Raw genomic sequence first — 20156 nt, 5'->3', positions numbered from 1 at the left:
TTTGTTCCACAAGACAATGAGACTTTGTATGTAAACTTTGTATGCAGAGACAAGCTAGCTCATGGTCCTCCCACAAGCTATTCATATCTTTTGAACAGAATGAGCACTGAGTGGTTTTGCTGGAAGATGTCTGGTTGCATCTCTAAAGGTTTGTTACACTTTTTCTGAAAGTTTAATTAAATATAGGACACACCCCTAATGGACACAACAAAACATTAAAGCTGTAAGCCACAAAATGGTCCCTCACACTCTTATCCAGACAGATGTCATTAACCTCATTACATGGTTAGGGTCTTTGCTCAGGTGCTCAGCAATGGCATCCGGGTGGTTCTCAGATTCAAGCTCACAAGCTTCTGATCAGAAGTCCATGATATAAACCACTAAGCTTCCACTTCCACATCCAAAACAATGACTGTATTCGAGGTGGTATCAAAAAATTTTGAGTATAGTTTTGTAACACGCCAACAGATGGCAGCACAAGGCTGCATGCAGAGTCATAGGGAGCACCAACTTCATAAGTCAGTGTGTCAAAACACATGGTCCTATGTACACTGAAAGCTGTGTTACTGGTGCTGTTCTACCATGTGGGTTACCACATTTGCTATTCTGAACACATTTCCGCACCCACACTACTTGGTTCCTGTGGACTTCGCCCTCTTTCCGAAGATGAAGATCCAACTCAAAGGTTGCCGTCCAGAAACCATTGCGGAGATCCTGTGTGAATCGCAAAAGGTGCTTGACACGCTTTCAAAAGAAGACTTTCAGGACACGTTCTAGAAGAACGCAGGGAACACTGTTTTACTGTGCAAGGGGACTATATTAAAGGTGAAAGTGTGTCAACATAGATAAATACAGTACTTTCTTGTAAACAGAGCGATTCTTGTTGATATCACCTCGTAACAGAGTGAAAAGTGAAGCCAAAATAAGTCTCAGTGCCTCTGGTGGTTTCTAACCAAACCCATATGTAAGATATTTGGGTCTCCTACCCCTGGCGTGGTAGGTGGTATCAAATGGGCTGGTTTGAGTTTTTTTTTTTAATTGTTGATCCCCTACTGGGATTTCACACAAATCAGTCTCTGGAGTGCACAGGGTGGTGCGAAAAACAAAAAACGAGAGAGTGAGAGGTGTTTAAGTGTAAACACTATGTTGAGAAGTTATTAGTGATTAAAATAATAGGAGTCAGTCAGTTTTCACAAAGATGTAAGAATTTTTACATATACACAGTTTTTCCTTCTCTGTAGCTCTGCTTCACTCTCCAGCCCACTAGACAGCAGGATTTACACCTACAGAGGGTAAAACGCCGAAAAAATAGAAGAAAATCAAGGCGGAGTTGTTTTATGTTATTCCCTTTTCATTGATATAATCATCTCCAGAGGGGAAATTTGATATTAACCAGATTTATTTTAATATAAAAGCTTGTTATTGTGTTTATTTGACTGCGTTTCTCTTTAATCCCTGAGGTAAATTCAACCAGCTGAGCTGTTGTACAGTTTGTGGCTGAATCCCGAATCCCTCCTTCCTCCCTTCGAAGTGCACTACATTAGGGAGAGATAGAGTGGTGTAGTCACCCTGTGTAGTTCACTACCTAGTGAAAGAGGAGAGATTTGGGATTGGGTCTCAGTAACCCTGGTGGAGCTGCTAACCCGTAAACACAGGGTATTTTATAAACTGGATTTATTTACTGATTTATTTTACACTTTACTACAGTTTTATTTAATAGATACTATTAGGATATTTTATCTAATTAAAGCATGTGATGGTTAATTTATAATGAAATCTTGATGTGTGATTTGAGCCCCTTTTTAAGAACCTGTAAGACCTTCTAATGGAGTCAGCAGTGGTCCAACCATGTTCCTGCAGAGAAGCTCCACATACTCCTGCTGCTGTCTCACAGGTAGCACTTTCTACCTCCACATGTCTGATCTGTCTGAGATCTAATCGGATTATTAGAATATGGGATGAAGGTACAGGGCTGGGAGTCAGATTCCATGATTTAAAGGAAATCTGAGGTTTAGGTTGAAGATAAGGATCAGTTATTATCAGAATATGAGGTTGTATCAAAAAATAAAGCATTTTATATATCTCTGATTAAACACCATAAAATTCCAAATAGTGTCCATGCACAGCAAAACAAGTTCTTCTGAAACACTGTCAAACACCTTCTGCAATTTGCGCTGATTCTGCACAGTGATGTTTAAAACGGTGATCTACGAGCTGGATCTTCATCTTCAGGAACAGGGTGAAGTTCGCTAGAGCCAAATCTGGCAGGTAGGGTGTGTGTGGAAGTGAGATCATGTGGACTGTTCTCCGGCGATCATCATGCACGAGTTGCTGAACGGTTTAGACGTTTCCGGGGTTTGAGCCCATCCAAGGTCTTCCTGATCTCTTATGGTCGTCCAGTGATGTTCTTCTGCTCTTGTAGCACGAGTGCCGATCGAAACACCTTGAACGACTTGTTGCAGCGCTGCTGTGTCTCTGTGGCAGATTTGCCAATTTTCATGCAGAATCTTTGTTCTAGCGTGATGATGAAATCACAGACGTGTAACACACGTGGGTCAGAGAAGCACCAGTTATACACTTTTGTCTCCAAACATTTTAACTTTGTATTAATAAACTGTATTTCTGTGTAAAATGTATGACAAATGTGAGTGAAATTAAAGCCACACGTCTGAAATCTCCAGAGTATGATGTTCTTGCATGAGGCATTTGGTGAGACGTCACAGTCTGATCTTGATGTTAACTTGCTGTCTTGAATGTGTTCACTTCTCACTGTAGAATGATTAACTTTAAATAGTTTGGAAATGGCCTTATAACCCTTCCCAGATTGATGGGCAACAACAGCTGCTTCTCTAAGATCATCGCTGAAGTCTTGTTGTTTTAACACACACCTGAATGCTCCAGACCAGTAGACTGCTAAAACTTGGACTTTTATAGAGGAGATCACACTCATTCTTAGCTCAAATAATCAAAAGAATGTATTAGCAGCACCTGGCTGATGCTTAGCCTCTTAAATCCTATAGAAGCAGTAAGGTGTACTTAGTTTTCCTCATATCTCCAGAGTAGATGATATGGAATTCTTGTGCATCTCCAAAAAGATTCCAAAGGTAGTTAGTAAGACTGTTGATGCTCATCATCTAGCGCTGATTTTCTTTGCTAAATAATTCCTTACTTCTCATTAGCTCTGTTTGTTGATGTACAGAGAGAAACATCAAGAACATCGAGCTTTGTGAGACACATCAACCCTGTGGACCAACTGAAGCATGTAAAGAAGGATGAACCTGAGGATGAAGGCTATGGCTGTAAGTCAGAAGGACACAATGCAGCCCATTGTTACTGTTTATCCTGACCATGGTGGGTTTGAGGTTTATCTCAGAAACACTGTGTGCATACACACACACACACACACACACACACACACACACACACACACACACACATTAACAACTACAGCAATTCAACATCACTGACTTATACCTTGAAATTTCAGGTGGAGAAACACCAGGGTCTGTGGGACACATTACCCCTGCAGATAAACTGAAATATATCAAAAAGGAAGAAGATGAAGGTTATTTCTGTAAGTTCAAGTTTATTTCTGAATCACTTTTCACAATGGTCTCTAAGCAGCTTTACAGAATTTTCGAATTGCGGGGTCAGCATCTACTTTTTTAAAGGTCCACAATCTTCATGAGGTGGGACATGAATGGGGCTGGAGCAACCTCAGGGTGTCTCGGGATGGGGAGAGAAAGAGAAGCAGTGGAGAGGAATTAGCGTAGCTGCTGTTCATGATATTAACAGCACAAGTTGATAATGTGATGTGATCAGATGTTCTGGAGCACAAGGTTATGATGTGATGTGTGTTATGTGTAGAACTCGCTAAAAACATACGTCTTTAATCTGCACTTAAACTGGGAGAGTGTGTCTGAGCCCCGAACACTGTCAGGAAGACTATTCCAGAGTTTAGGAGCTAAATGTGAGAATGTTCTACCACCTTTAGTGGACTTTGCTATTCTAGGAACTACTAGAAGTCCAGAGTTTTGAGATCTCAGGGAGCGTGACGGATTGTAGCGTGTTAAAAGACTGGAGAGATACATGGAGATAAACCATTTAGTGTTTTGTAGGTAAGAAGCAGTAGTTTGTAGTGGATTTTAAACTTAACAGGAAGCCAGTGCAGGAACGATAAGATTGGGGTTATGTGATCATATTTTCTCGGCCTTGTGAGACTCTGACTGCTGCATTCTGGACAAACTGAAGCTTGTTTATTAATGATGCAGGACATCCACCTAGTAATGCATTACAATAGTCCAGTCTGGAGGTCATGAACGCATGGACGAGCTTCTCTGCATCAGATATAGACAACATGTTTCTTAACTTAGAAATATTTCTAAGGTGGAAGAAGACTAGTTTTTGTAACTTGGTTGATATGATTTTTAAAAGATAAGTTGCTCTAAAATAACTCCCAGGTCTTTTACTGTTGAACTAGTGGTTACAGAACATCCTTCTAAATGCAGGTTGAGATGCTGGAGCTTCTGTATACTGGTTTTTGGTCCAATGAGCAAAATCTCCGTCTTATCAGAATGACATGCTCTATAAGACTAGAGAGAGATGAGAGTCAGATTAAACCAATACATTTTACTAGGTTATATTTGACCTCATAATTCCCTCAGTGTTCTACAGAGGTGAAATGATTAAATGTACTTGGTGAAATTTCAGGTGGAGAAACATCAGGCTTGGGGGACACTGCAGTCCACCAGAGAGGATTACAGATCAAATATATAAAAGAGGAAGAGTCTGACGATGAAGACGTTCCCTGTACAACTGCAGTATTGGGTTAAGTATCACTGACACTCATTCTGTTCCTGTAATCATTCCTGTGTAATTCCAAAGAATTCAAAGAGGCACATCTGAAAAGCACACACACACACACACACACACACACACACACACACACACACACACACCTTTACCCCTACAGTAACCCAGCCCCAGATCACTCACTTACACCCTTATTGATTTCAGGTGCAGGAGCATCAGGGGCTGTGGGACACATCACCCCTGCAGATGAACTGAAATCTATGAAAAAGGAAGAAGATGAAGATGATCTCTGTAAGAGTACTGAGAGTATAAGGCTTTATATTGGACTCATATGTTTTACTATGTTCATTTGCTCTCCTCCCCAATCCCCATGATCCCCTCAGTGTTCTACAGAGGAGAAAGTATTAAAATGTTATTGATGGCTTTTCAGATGGAGAAACATCAGGCTCTGTGGACACTGCAGACCAACAGAGAGGATTTCAGATCAAATATATAGAAGAGGAGGAGCCTAAAGATGAAGACTTCCTCTGTACAACTGCAGTATTGGGTTAAGTATCACTGACACTGTTCTACTCACTCTGTTCCTGTGTTCCTCTCATTAGAAAGAACCTCAGAGCCACATGTTTTATTCCACTCTCCATCACAGAACTGTGGAAAAAAACACACACTGCTTTTAGTTGGAATTACCAGAGATGGAAAATATCCTACTCAAGTGAAAGTACAAGTTACAGGTCTAAACATCTACTCAAGTAAAGTAAAAAGTAACTCAATTAAAATTAAAATAAAAGGAGATCTAAATCTAAACTTTACATACTGAAGTGCAATATAAAAATACAGTTTATATAACCATACATACAAACAGGAGTAATAATAATAATAATAATAATAATGTTGAATACGAATTAATAATTGAATAAATGTATTAATAATAGATTCTATGGCAAAGATGACTTTTTCTTCGAACCAAATTGTTCCCCAATTGTTTTTTTTCTTATTTATCTCCTACTACTTTAGTTCAACATGACCATGATGTCATTTGGAGCTCTGCAGTCTCGTGTGGTAACAAGGCTCATTTGTATGCAGATGTTTATATGCTTTTGTACCATTAGTTTGGAAATTGCTCCTAATGAGGAACTGGACATGTGGAGGTCCAGTAGATTTTTTTTCTGAGGTCTTGGTTAAGTTGCTTGGATTTTCTCTTGGTAATAAGACCAAAGGCTCTAGGAAGGTCGTTTAATATAATGAATTAACCTTCTTGTGTGACAAAGTAAGTGCTCTTAATGGAACTTGCATGACATGGATTCATTTGAGATTCCAAGAAGCATGAGATTCCGTACCCTGTTGTGTTTTGTTGGTATCTACTAGAAGTGCCAAGCGGTACCACAGGATGATTTTCGTTTTTAAGATAAGTAGAATGGCACGATTACACTATATGATACATCCATAAGTCATAGCCTATAAGCCTATATTAAATACAATATATTGTAGGTAGATATTTATTTTACAATAAATTTCTAAACTTTTAAACGTTTATCCTTCTAGAAATGGATGATGGCCAGTCACAAGTCTTCACTTGCTCCTTGTGTTCGCTTTCCTATACATCTGAGATTTACCTCCACAAACACACCAGGAGATGTCACTTTGAGCAGTATAAGAGACTGGTTCCATCAGGAGAAATGAGATACGAGAATCCGACACCCAGGAGCAGCTCTGAGGTTCCGCACACTAAAGTGTGTGGTTCTGTCAGCAGTAAGGCGTTCAGTCCAGCGCAGAAAGACGTCCATCCTTGTTCAGAGTGCGGGAAAGTATTTTCCGACCGCAGTAATTTCCGACGGCATCAGCGCATTCACACGGGGAACAAGCCGTATCAGTGCTTGCAGTGCGGCAAGAGTTTTTTTTATCGGCAGGGACTCACGTCACACCAGCTGATTCACACGGGAGAGAAACCGTACCAGTGCCTACAGTGTGGGAAGAGTTTCTCTCGGCAGGGGGATCTCCAGATACACCAGCGCATTCACACCGGAGAGAAACCCTACCACTGCTCACAGTGCGGGAAGAGCTTCAAACGACAAAACCACCTCAAAGCTCACCAGGTCATTCACAACGGAGTCAAACCGTACCACTGCTCGGTGTGCGGGATGAGCTTTCATCAGCAGAGTCAACTCTATACACACCAGCGCATTCACACTGAAGAGAAGCCGTATCAGTGCTCGCAGTGCGGGAAGAGCTTTCACCGACAGAGTCATCTCCAGGGACACCAACGCCTTCACACCGGACCAAAACAGCATCAGTGTCCGGAGTGTGGGGAGAGTTTTATTCAGAAAACTGAGCTCCGGACACACCAGTGTGTTCACACCGGAGAGACGCTCTCCTGCTTAGACTGAATGCTCTTCAACTGTATTCGACTTGAAATGGAATGTGTTAAAGTTCGGAAAAGAACAATTTAAAATGTTAATCATGTTATTAATTTCATGATCGGAATTAAAAATGACAAACCATTCACTCGCTCTCTCGATTCACTTTTAAAGATTTTAATATTAAATCTGTGTTGGCTTTAGAGAATGGCAGAAAAGCCTGCTACTGAGAGAACACATGATGTTTTTAATAACTTGAAACAATGCTGTAAGAAAGAGTGGGCAAGTCCAAAACCACACGAGAGCCTCGGGAACGACAGACATCTACTACATCTCTCTCCGTCTCCCTCTCTTACAGGGAGTAGGTTCATGCCTGGCGTGTTCCTCTTCCTTCGATTTGTTTCCGATAGATTTTCTAGAAGTTTTTTCTCTTTTAGCAAGTGATTTCACTTTAACACCAGAACACCCAGGTTTCAGGATATAGAGGGGATTAAAAGTCTAATGCAGCACCACTGTGTGGAGGAGAATGAGAATGTGGTGGTGGTGGTGGTGTGAATTCTATTGGTGAACATGGTAAAGAAGGCAGGGGGTTCGTGTGGTCATGGCCTAACACTGGCTGAGCTCAGAGCTCAGGATGATGATGCAGTAATACAGAGCTTGGCACTGATGATGTGGTGATTAACACACAGGAAAGCATCGTCAGAGACGTCTGATGAATGAGAATAGTGACACTGTGATGATGGAAACCGAATACATCGGAGGAGAACAACAAAATAAGAGTTTTTAAATGCAACATTAAAAGTCTACTGAAGGTTAATGGTGCTGCTTTTAAAGTGAAGTTCAGGCGAGTCTGACATGGTTGCTGTCTGTCAGCTGTTTCAACCCTATGGTTGCTTCATTTCTCTATGTTCACGTTGTCTGTGTCATGTGTAAGAAACCTTATCCGATTGGCTGCTGCCTCCTGATTGGTGCTCCCACTTTATAAGCCACTCACTACACCTTGTTAGGAGAGCCATTTTGGATCTAATTGCTGTTTGTTTGAATTCAGAAGTGCTAGCTGTTGGTCTTGAGAAGCTTTTGGAGATTATCAGAACCATTGTTGGAAAAGGTGTATTCTACCCAATAGAACTTTTAATTTTTTTAGGTGTTATATGTAAATAACCATGTAAAGCCTGTAAATAGTAAAATTGGGGTAGTATGGAGTCTCATGCCATTTCTTCTTGAAGACCCTGGTCTTGGTGGGTAGTTGGCATTGTATTTATTTTTATTTTTGCTTGATTATTTAAGTTAGTGGTTAAACTTATTTTGGTCTTGTCAGTTACTGAAGTCAATCACCCAATAAATCCAGTGTTATTACAGTTTTCCTGTCCATGCAAGTCCTTTGATGTTGTGCCTCTTCTCTAGATGAGACATAAGAGGACTGCTCTACGCTCTAGCCGTAGAACAGACCAAGAGCTGAGCTAAGAGTTCTTAATCCCTGGTTGTTAGAATGCCTTCCATCTGTCATCGTATGCTGATGAAACAGTGATATACGCAGGTGAAGACTCTGATATAATATCCTCAAACATTAACTAGAGCAAAAGTGATGTGCTTTTATTTGGGCACTGGTCAGTTAAACGTGCCCAAACTTCCCGGGGGAACTTCTTTATAAATGAGTATATCTGACAGAAGGTTCAGTCATGCAAAAAAAAAAAAAAAGACAAGGTTTTAAAAAACTGGGAAGGAACAGTTGAGAAAAATAAAAGGTAATTTAGATAAATAAAAATGGCTGGTAGCAAAAATGTCCTACAAGGGACACATGCACCAACTTTTGACCAGAACTGTTTTAAAATCTTTTGGAAACCTGGGACTTGATAAACCACTGTTTTTAATGGACCCATGAAAGTTGGTGAAACACTTCGGGACTGACTGTAGATGATCATAATCTCTTTAAAGTGCTGAGACTTTTTTAGGATACAGAGAGTTGCTGATCTTCTAAAGAATCTTTCTTCTCCCTCCTCGAGTTTAATCTTTACGCTTATCTCATTATCTCCATCTCTCTCTCTTTGGCTTTCTCTTCATCCCTGTTAAATATTTTTACATGGTGTCTCTTAAGGGTTTATCTGCACTTCGGCAGGACAGCGGGATATGGAGACGGATGTGGAGACTCCTAATGGGAGAAGATGTAAGAGGAAGAAGAAGAGGAAGAATGTGAGTTTGAGTGATAGACGGTCTGAGGAACTCAGTTTGTGATGTGATGTCAATACCAACCTCCTCCAACAGATGGCGCTTCACCACTAACATCGATTGAAACCCACAACAGAGGGAGGAGCTGCAGGGTTTTTGTCCCTTTCTGAGAACAGGTTTCTCACAGATCTCATCTTCTTTAGCGTGAAAAATCTTCCTGAAGGTGTTTTACAGTCGCAGATTTCACCGAGTGTCTGTATTTCAGGATCTTCACTCCGTTCTCCTGTCATTCCTGAGGTAAGTTCCTCCAGCTGAGCTGTTCGGCTAACAGTTAGAGGCTGAATCACTTCCGGTAAGATGGCGCTCTTCATGCGGTCTCTTCATCATCATCTTTAAGTGTCATTTGTTTACTTTGAGTGTAGTGCAGGAACTTCAGGAGAACAGACTTTAATGACTGTTTAATGACTGATCCTGGTTCCTCATTAAACAGATCGACTTTAGTAAGTGACAGATACAAACCCAGTGCTCCAGCAGCAGATCATCATCACTAATCACAGGTTTATCACAAATCATCAACAATCCAGCAGACCGCTTTAACAGCCGAGAGAACAGAAAGGAGGAAACTTCCAGCTTCATCACCGCGATGAGACAAAACCCACTTGAGCACTAGTGAGAATGAAGTGATTCCTGACACAGGAGTAATATTCAGGTGGAAATCCTGCAGGATTCATGTAGATTTAATAAATGATGTGTGTGTGTGTGTGTGTGTGTGTGTGTGTGTGTGTGTGTAAAGAAGAGTTGAGTGATGTGAATGTTAGGACTGGCAGTGGTGTGTATTGATCAGGAGTGTGTTCCCTGGCTGGTGTGTAACACTGCAGAAAGGTGTGTATTGATCAGAGTGTGTTCCCTGGCTGGTGTAACACTGCAGAAAGGTGTGTATTGATCAGGAGTGTTCCTGGCTGGTGTGTAACACTGCAGAAAGGTGTGTATTGATCAGGAGTGTGTTCCCTGGCTGGTGTGTAACACTGCAGAAAGGTGTGTGTTGATCAGGAGTGTGTTCCCTGGCTGGTGTGTAACACTGCAGAAAGGTGTGTATTGATCAGGAGTGTGTTCCTGGCTGGTGTAACACTGCAGAAAGGTGTGTATTGATCAGGAGTGTTCCTGGCTGGTGTGTAACACTGCAGAAAGGTGTGTATTGATCAGGAGTGTGTTCCTGGCTGGTGTGTAACACTGCAGAAAGGTGTGTATTGATCAGGAGTGTGTTCCTGGCTGGTGTGTAACACTGCAGAAAGGTGTGTATTGATCAGGAGTGTTCCCTGGCTGGTGTGTAACACTGCAGAAAGGTGTGTATTGATCAGGAGTGTGTTCCCTGGCTGGTGTGTAACACTGCAGAAAGGTGTGTATTGATCAGGAGTGTGTTCCCTGGCTGGTGTGTAACACTGCAGAAAGGTGTGTATTGATCAGGAGTGTGTTCCCTGGCTGGTGTGTAACACTGCAGAAAGGTGTGTATTGATCAGGAGTGTGTTCCCTGGCTGGTGTGTAACACTGCAGAAAGGTGTGTATACAGTAGTGATGAACAGTGATGATGAAAATGAATTAGTTCATGTACTTAATTTTTTTTCGTGTATCTGTCTTTTACTGAAGTGTTTCCATCTGTGGAGATTTTCACAGTAACTTCACTACATTTCTAACTCAAATCTCTCACTTTTTACTACATTTTGTAAAATGAGTCGTTCCTTTTTATTAACGAGCATAAAAACGTGAAACGCAGCGAGTCACCAATCAGGATCGAGCGCTAAAGATGATATAAACATTATAGTTATAATGAACCAGTACTTTGGATATTTGAGTACATGTGAAGGTAAATGCAGACGCTTCCCACTTCACAAACTTTCATGAATATGAACAAACCTGTCCTCAAAGTGAAATTTGTTCAGAGTCGAAAACAAAAAACAGAGGAGATCCGGTGTGAGCTGGTGGTCCGCCATAACCAGTCTACATGATCCACACTGGACTCGGGCTTTTTTTATTTTTTATTTTATTGTTTGATAGTATTTATAGCTCTTGTGTCATTAGGAGATTTGCGTAGTCAATAACGAACACTGACAACTTATGAATTGATGGTACGAGCAGTTGGGAAGGTGGGCAGCGTCTTTACTCGAGTGAAAGTTTAAAGGGACAATTTAACTTTTACTGGAGTCACATTTTACTAAATGTATCACTACTTTAACTCCACTACATGCTTTGTGTACTTCATCCACCACTCGCAATTACAGATCACACTGATTTTTATAGCGTCTCCTCCTGATATCTTCTCAATTTAATCCTGAGCAAAATGGATTGAAGATGGTGAGAATATTAGCTCTTATTTTAGTAGATTAGTAGAATTCAATTTCTGTGTTAAATATAAATAATAAAATTGTAATCGATCTAAAAAAGAACTAAGTAATAAGCATTTAAATTTGATATAAAACCTACATTCATCCTTTTCTGAAGCAAAATCAGAACTTCTTCAAAAACCTCTTCCTTTCATTCTTAAAATTGACCCAGATTTGAAAATGAAATGCGACTGATTTAAAGATTGAGGTATTTAATGCAGTTATTAGGAACATTTGCTTTATGTAAATCACAAGGTAAAGCTTAGAGTTTATCTGAACTGATCTAAGAGAAAAACTCTTTAAAGCACAGAAGGAATAATTAGAAACTAAAACTTTATTAACATCAATGAAACGAGCGAGAAATGTTTTAATACCAAAAGCATTTTATGATCTGAATTTATATTGTTTAATTTAAGATATATTTTATTTAATTAAATGATGTGGTGATTAACTTATAATGAAATCTCGATGTGTGATTCAAACTCATCATCTAGGACCTTCAAGACCTTCTAATGGAGTCAGCAGATGTCCAACCACACACTTCTGCTCCTGCTGTCTCACAGGTAACACTTGGTACCTTCACTGTATGAACAAAAATGTGTGGACACCTGTCCAGAAGATTACTGTCTCTCTTTTCAACATCTTTCCAGATTTAGTCCCCATTTCACTCCACTCTTCTGGGAAGATGTTTTTTAGGTTCATCTCTGAGCTAGCAGAAACTCAAAGGTCCAGGAATATCAGTCACACAGACAGCAGGAAGTGTATGAAAGATATTCAGGTTATTGATGGAGAGAATGCATATACACACCTCCATGCCCTCTGAGACTATTGAGTTACATTTCAGTGCGTGATGAACAAAAACGTTCCTTAAAGCCGTAGTGTTCTTATACTTTTTTGATACAAATGTAAGCATCTATCATAAGATGCGACAGTAGCAGCATGAAGAATAGCATTCTATGAAAAGAATAAATCAGTGTGAGGTGTCAGGGGACCAGGAGAGAATGCATCATGTTTGGGGGATAAGGAAAGTATGCAGGTTAGAATGGCACGGCAATGTTGCATTGTATCGAGAGTGATGTGTTGCATTGAGGCAAAACAAGATTAAATTCAAGTAGAAATACAGGCACAAAAACAACAAGAGTACCTGGATCAAAATAAGACCTGTGTGTGTGTGTGTGTGTGTGTGTGTGTGTGTGTGTGTGTGTGTGTGTGTGTGTGTGTGTGTGTGTGTGTATGCTGTTAACCAGCGAAACCATCCCACAGCAAACACCATGTCTGCTCAATTCAATTTAGTTTTATTTGTAGTTCTCTTTCATTAAAGGATATTGTCTCAAAGCAGCTTTGCACAGATACAATTGTTATAAAAATGCATAAATTTGCTCCCTGTAATTGTAAGTTTAACCCTTATGAGTGAGCCAGTGGAGACAAGGAAAAACGAGCAACACAAGTAAGGAGACACAACCATGATCAGAGGCTAATAAGTCATTTACCACTTTAACCAGCAGCGTCTCTGCTATGATAAGGCTGAAATCCTGACTGATGCATTCCAAATCTTATTTCTAAGTAGGTGTGAGCAGAACCGAAGAGCAACCGAATTGCCCAGTACCCTCGCAGTTTGAGCCAGGAAACAGGGCACTGGTCTACTACAGGCAGATTCTTTCTGGTTAAATTGACAATATTCCTAATGAACCTTTTGGAACCTATTGCACTTTGTCAACCCTTATGCAAGAGTGTCTAGCTTGATAGAAGAGATGGTGAGAAATAAAAGAATCTCTAATCTGTCAAAGACAATGTGTAAAACAATACAGAAATGGAGTTTTAAACCAAACAACAATATGGTTTTGTGGGCATAGCTGACACCAAGATCCCCAAAAGGTCACCTGGTATCAACTAAGCTAATACATAGGGTTCTATGTGTGTGTGAAAGTGCAAAAGGCAGGTTGAGGAGCTGGGTCAGATGCTCTCCTTTAGCTGTGAGGGATTCATGGTTCATACGTCATGTAAATGTGGGTATGGTTGTTTTTTATGCATCCTCACTTATCTGCAACTCCACCTGTAGCATTGACATACACAGTACATATACACCTAGATTAACTGTTACCACTAAAGTCTCAAGGCATGAACCCAGTCAGGAAATAGGAGGTTCAGCAGTTTTCGTGACAGCAATTGCTTTTGCAGGTCCTTCATAGGCTGCATCCCCCACCTTTCTAGGATTTAGAGATTTTTACAAAAACCTTATAATCTGTAATATTATCAAAAAATGTTCCACTAGATTTTGTGGCGCTTTTTGGAGATTCATTCAACCACAAAGGTGTTAGTCTGGTACTGACTGAAGTGAGGAGGCCTGGGGTGCAGTCCGTATTCCAGTTCATCCCAAGGTTTAGGTCTCCCAGTTCAAGTGAAAGAAATATTTCATTCCCGTGCATCCAAAGATGTCTGGAAGAGACACATTTGGCTGGAAAAGTCTGGTGTCCCAATACCTTTGCCAAATTGTGTATAGCATTGAATTGCTACCTGTGTATAATCCCCTGATGCTCTAAACAATGGTGACCTTCAATCATAAATGATGTGCCTGGCTAGCTCAGTTTGTAGGACATGAGACTCAGGGTCTGGGTTCAAGCCCTGTGTTAGGCAGAAAGTTTTATTAGAATTGTTACAACCCCAATTCCAAAAACATTAGGACAGAAAGCAAAATGTAAATAAAAACAGAATGCAATGATTTGCCAGTCTCATAAATCTATATTCTATTCACAGTAAAACAGACATCAAGACTTTAAATTGATAATATATACAATTTTAAGTAAAGAATGTAGTTATGAATTTGATGGGTAAAATGGATCTCAGGAAAAGTGGATCATGTTTACCACTATGTAGCATCACGTCTTCTGTCTACATACTATATCTGGGAACCAAGGAGACCAGTTGCTGAAGTTTTGGGAGAGGAATGTTGTCCAATATGTTTCTCATACAGTATTTTAGCTGCTTAACAGTTCTGGGTTTCCTTTGTTGTATTTTCTGTGTGATGATGCACCAAATGGTGAAAGGTCTAGACTGCAGGCGGACTAGTTCAGCACTCAGACTCTTCTACTACGAAGCCATGCTATTGTAATAGATGAAGTTACTATTGTAGCACAAGGACCCTGGAGCCTTTCCAAATGTACAAGCAGCCATTCCACAGGCACCAATGCACCACCATACCATCAGAGTTGCAGCTTTTGCCTATGCATGCTAAAGATTTAACCTGCATTTGTGGATGACATAACAAACTGTGTTCAGACAATGATTTCTGGAGGTGTTAATGAGCCCATGCAGTGATTTACACTATTACTCACCCTAGGCTTATAGTGATGCACAGACTGAAACATCTGCAGATTCAGATGAAGGAACACCAGGCTCTTTGTGTCTCATCAACCCTGTGGGCGAATATGTTAATGTAAAGAAGGATGAACCTGAGGATGAAGGCTATGTCTGTAAGTCAAACGGACACATTACAGCCCATTGGCACTGCTCAATATAGTCATGATCAAGGTGGATTCACAGCAACATGGCTGTAGATCACTGACTTGCATCTTGTGTGTTTTGTTCTTAAAAATTTTAGATGGTGAAATTCCACGTGAAACACAACCAGACCCTGTGGGACACATCACCCCTGTGGATGAACAGAAATATATTAAAAAGGAAGAACCTGAAAATGAAGACTATCTCTGTAAGACATCAGAGTGCATTCCTCCTACTGTTCTTCAGAGGTTTACTTGACTTTAAAGGTATTTTGTGAATTTCAGATGGAGAAACATCAGGCTCTGTGGACACCGAAGACAAACTAAATGGATTTTATATCAAAGAGGAAGAGTCTGAAGATGAAGACTATACCTCTACAGCAGAGTGGGGTTAAGTATCACTGACACTTTTACACTATGCTTTCTATTTCTTCTCATTGTAAAGAAAAGTGAGGTGAGGTGAATCGGGATTGTTACATTGTTGTATCTGCTGGAAACTTTGGGTCACATGTGCTAGACTAGCTGATTTATCTACCACTTCCAAGTTGGTCTTCTCATCATCTTAGGTTGTTAGCAAACTTGAGAATGGTATTAGTGTGGCTGCTCTTCCTTACTGCTTGTGGTCTGTGTAAGAGGAAGTTCCAATCAAATAAAGTCCCAGGTTTTTCAACCTACTGGTGAAATGCCAGGGTTAATGCAAATTTCAGTAAATCCAGTGTGTCAGGGAGAGAGCAGATGAAGTGTTTTGAAACACTTTATCAAACTAAGGTCAGGGCTACTGGATTGTTAGCTTAGCCTTAAAACACAATAATGTTCAGCTCTTCTGCTCAAGAACGGTCTAAATACACTGGGGGTTGGTCTTTTCTCATTGGTAAGGAGTTGCAGGACTTTTGGTGTTGGTGTGGAATATGGGTTTAGACTTCTTAAAATAGTCTTTCATCTGTTCTGACCTACTTTGTGAATGTGTTTTTAATTTCAAAACACATTTGATCCTGTTCCTGGCCCTGACCACTTAAAATCTGATTAAGCAAGACACATGTAAATGCTAGCAGTGAATGGGACCCTTGGCCACCTGGTCTTCCTGATGAACCATCACAGCCCTAATGCCTTCTTTTCATCTTTTGTCTGTTCGATCTTGTAATTTAGGCTGCTTAACAACTCAAAACCTTCTATTACACAATGAGTTTGTAATACTTCCATTTTTACAGGGTGGCACTCCGAGGAATATGAAACCCTGTATCAGAATGCTGTGACATCAAGAAGCCCGAGTATTGAGCAAGATATCTACCCATGCTTGTATTGTGAGAAGAGTTTTACTGGCCATTCAAATCTACGAAGACACCAGCGCATTCACACTGAAGAGAAACTCCATCACTGTTTGGAGTGTGGGATGAGATTCAAGCAACAAAGTCACCTCCGGACTCACCAGAGCATTCACACTGGAGAGAAGCTGTATCACTGCTCAGACTGTGGCAAGAGTTTCGGCCGTTCCAGTAGTCTGAAACAACACCAACGTGTTCATACAGGGGAGAAGCCGTATCGCTGTTCAGAATGTGGGAAAAGTTTTGGCCATTCCAGTAGTCTCCAACACCACCAACGTATTCACACGGGAGAGAAGTCCTATCAATGCTCAGAGTGTGGGAAGAGTTTCGGTCGCCTCAGTATCCTGAAACAACACCAACGCGTTCACACTGGAGAGAAACCGTACTACTGCTCAGAGTGTGGGAAAAGTTTTGGCCATTCCGGCAGTCTTAAAGAACACCAGCGTGTTCACACGGGAGAGAGGCCTTACCAGTGCTCACAGTGTGGGAAGAGTTTTAACTGCCGGAGCACTTTAAAAGCACACCAGGTCACTCACACTGGAGAAAAGCCTCACCACTGCTCCCAGTGTGGAATGACTTTTTCCCGTCACAGCAGTCTCCAACGACACCTTCGCCTTCACACAGGAGAGAAGCCCCATCACTGTTCAGAGTGTGGGAAGAGTTTTTATCGACACAGTGATCTCCTGACTCATAAGGCCATTCACACAGGAGAAGTACCTTAGGGTCATGCCGTTTGAAACTCGAACTTAAATGCACAACAAATATGCATTTATTATAATGTATTTTTATTATTGCATCAACTCAGATGAACTTTGTGATTTTGCAGAGAGCAATCTAAATTCTGTCAAATGCTATAAATGAGAAAATATATATCACACACTGCCTGTCCAAAAAATAGTTTTACCAATTGTTGTAATTAGCTTTGATTACCGCTGCACAAAGTCTTCTCCAGCACATCCCAAGGATTCTCTGTGGTGTTTAATCCATGTGTGAAAATGATCTTGTGCTCCCTAAACCACTTTCCTCTTTCATGATTTGAGCCTGATGAATCCTGGTGTTGTCATCTTGGAATCTGCCTGCACCATCAGGGAAGAAAAAAAATCCATTGATGGAGTAACCTGGTCATTCAGTATATTCAGGTGGTCGGCTGACCTCATTCTTTAAGGACATAACGTTGCTGAACTGAGACCTGACCAATGCAGCGACCCCAGATCACAGCACTGCCCCCACAGGCTCGTACAGCAGGCACTAGGCATGATGGGTGCATCAGTTTATCTGCCTCTCTTCTTACCCTGATGCACCATCACGCTGGACTTATCAGACCACATGACCTTCTATTGCTCCAGAGTCCAATCTTTATGCTCCCTAGCAAATGAAAGCCTTTTTTCCCGATTATCCGCACTGATGAGTGTTTTTCTTAAGGCTACACAGCTGTTTAGTCCCAATCCCTTGAGTTCCCTTCACATTGTACGTGTGGAAATGTTCTTACTTTCACTATTAAACACAGCTGTGAGCTCTACTGTTCTTTCCACTCTTTCATTTCACCAAACATTTAAGTGATCACTGATCACGATCATTCAAGATTTCTTCCTGACCACACTTACTCCTCGAAGATGCTGTTCCCCCACTACACTTTCAGTTTTTAATAATGTTCTGGACATTTCTTAACCCAATTTTACTAGTTTCAGTGGATCTCCTTAGATGTTTTCTTTGCTTGATACATGCCAATAATTTGACCCTCCTGAAACAGATGAACGTCTTTTCCACAACCACAGGACGCGTCTTCTCACATGGTTGTTTTAAGAAATGAGAAGCTTAGAGGTTAAATAACTAAATCATCCATGCAGTAATTATCCAATGGGAGGCGCTGACCTCTGTACTTAGTTAAATCCAGGTGGTAACTTTTATTTGTTGGATGGGCAGTGACTATATATAATGTATATGTAGATATATACATATACCCTTACACAAATGTAATTGTTTAAATGTCCAAATAAACAAATAATCCAGTCTGTATGTAGAATTGTTTCAGAATTGTTTTTTAAACTGACATTCTTGCGTGCACACACATCACTGCTTCTAGTTCAGCAGGGGTCAGCAAAGGCGGATACTGATGCATTTATCTGAGATGAGTGATGGAGAGATCAGCAGGAGGTGCTGTAAACATGAACTCCACTGTAAAGTCTCACCAGAAGATGAGCTGCAGATGTTTTGTGTGACGTCCTTAAGTAGATGATCATCTACCTAATAGAAAAGTCCTGAGTAGGGGTGTAACAGTACACGTATTTGACCCGAAGCGTTGTGGTGCAGGACCTCCGGTACGGTGCAGATGTGGACGAAATGTAATCCGGGCAGAGCTTTTTAAATACAGTTCTTGTACCGGAAACATGTTTTGTTCTGCTCATGTGTGAAATCAATAGTCAACAGTCTCACAATATGGATTCTTTTGTGTTTTATGTACAATCAATGAATGAATAAATGAAAGATAGAAGGAATTGATTTGTGAATAAATACATTAAGTGGATAATAAATAAATGTATGCATTTGATAAACACAACATAAAGTATGCTGAATTAAGTAGAACATATATTTAGGAAATTAAATGTAGATGCAATATTTTGCATTCCTTCCCCTTAACTGTAACTGAATTGAACTGAACCGTGACTTTAAAAACCGAAGTCTGTACCACACCAGTAAACCTGTGTACCGTTCCACCCCTGTTCCTGAGGGTACTGTAGAATCAATGTGAGGTGGAAGAGTTTGGGATGATAATATAAAAGCTTGTTATTGGGGGGATGTTTACAATGTTGTGCTGAAACCTGAGGTAAGATAAGAGAACGTAAAGCTGCTTGTGTGGTGTAGTACTTATGAGTGTAGTACATGGAGAACTTCACAGTGCTGTATGTACATAATACATAGTGAAAATACCCAGTGGCAAAGTATTATATAGTGTATTAAACCACATTCTTAACATCTTATTTATTTATTTGCCGGTTTGTTTACTGTCTGAATGTGTTTGTTTATTAATTATTAGTGTATTCTCTATTTTCAGTGTTAAAGTCTAAACACTGGAGTATATAATGTTCCTACTCAATGTTTGAGCCATGTGCATTCACATGGTCCTTATAATTAACCACCTCAGATGAAAATGGTCACAAGATCTATAATTTGTTTAGAAACATTCTACCAGATGCATAAAAATGTAAGGATTGTTGTCTACAACGTCAAAAGCTCTTCGGATCAGAAGGGTGTGAGTTCTAATCCCTTCAACAAGCTGCCACTGCTGGTGATTAAAAGAGAGAAGCATTTTTATATCATTTGCTTTTTGAAGGACAAATCTTCCACATGGCCTTCGGGTAAGTAGGAATATAACATTACCCTTCCAAGCTGAAGTTTGGAGGTGAATGAATCCCAAGTGTCTTGGTAAAATACTGTGAAATGACCAAACCCTGCTGAGAAACATGAAAACCGCCATGTGATGAGCAGATCAGTGTATGATGTGATGTGAGTAACAGACTCCTCCAGCAGGTGGCGCTTTACAATGAAACCACTTTAAACCCACAACAGATGAAGAGGAGCTGCAGGGCTTTTTCTCTGACTGGATTTTCTTTCAGATGTAATCAAATT

General features: G+C 40.5%; 1 protein-coding gene and 1 long non-coding RNA gene across 4 annotated transcripts; one reads left to right on the top strand and one right to left on the bottom strand.

Moving 5' to 3' along the window:
* Positions 1-1300: 1300 nt before the first annotated feature.
* On the top strand, positions 1301-18234 carry LOC124376615 (zinc finger protein 501-like). Of its 3 annotated transcripts, XM_046835799.1 has the most exons (9): positions 1301-1656; positions 1796-1894; positions 3200-3299; positions 3488-3574; positions 4711-4827; positions 5017-5103; positions 5243-5359; positions 6355-7185; positions 16488-18234. In XM_046835799.1, the coding sequence occupies exons 2-9, from the start codon at positions 1826-1828 to the stop codon at positions 17249-17251; spliced, it is 2172 nt and encodes a 723-aa protein (XP_046691755.1). In that variant the 5' UTR covers positions 1301-1656; positions 1796-1825; the 3' UTR covers positions 17252-18234. The 3 variants fall into 3 exon arrangements, with proteins under 3 accessions (XP_046691755.1, XP_046691753.1, XP_046691754.1); XM_046835797.1 differs by lacking the exons at positions 1301-1656; positions 16488-18234 and having other exon boundaries at positions 1808-1894; positions 3200-3351; positions 6355-7314; XM_046835798.1 differs by lacking the exons at positions 1301-1656; positions 1796-1894; positions 3200-3299; ... (3 more) ...; positions 5243-5359; positions 6355-7185 and adding exons at positions 9466-9629; positions 12205-12273; positions 15048-15180; positions 15309-15416; positions 15493-15597 and having other exon boundaries at positions 16416-18234.
* Positions 5347-9558, bottom strand: LOC124376656. Its single transcript, XR_006923874.1, has 3 exons — positions 9417-9558; positions 9182-9315; positions 5347-5460 (listed from the first exon to the last, which is right to left on the bottom strand). It is a non-coding gene; the product is annotated as an uncharacterized LOC124376656 (long non-coding RNA).
* Positions 18235-20156: the final 1922 nt, after the last annotated feature.

This window comes from Silurus meridionalis, chromosome 23, assembly GCF_014805685.1.
Source record: "Silurus meridionalis isolate SWU-2019-XX chromosome 23, ASM1480568v1, whole genome shotgun sequence".
NCBI classification, from domain to species: domain Eukaryota; kingdom Metazoa; phylum Chordata; class Actinopteri; order Siluriformes; family Siluridae; genus Silurus; species Silurus meridionalis.
This window is presented reverse-complemented; position numbering and strand designations above follow the sequence as displayed.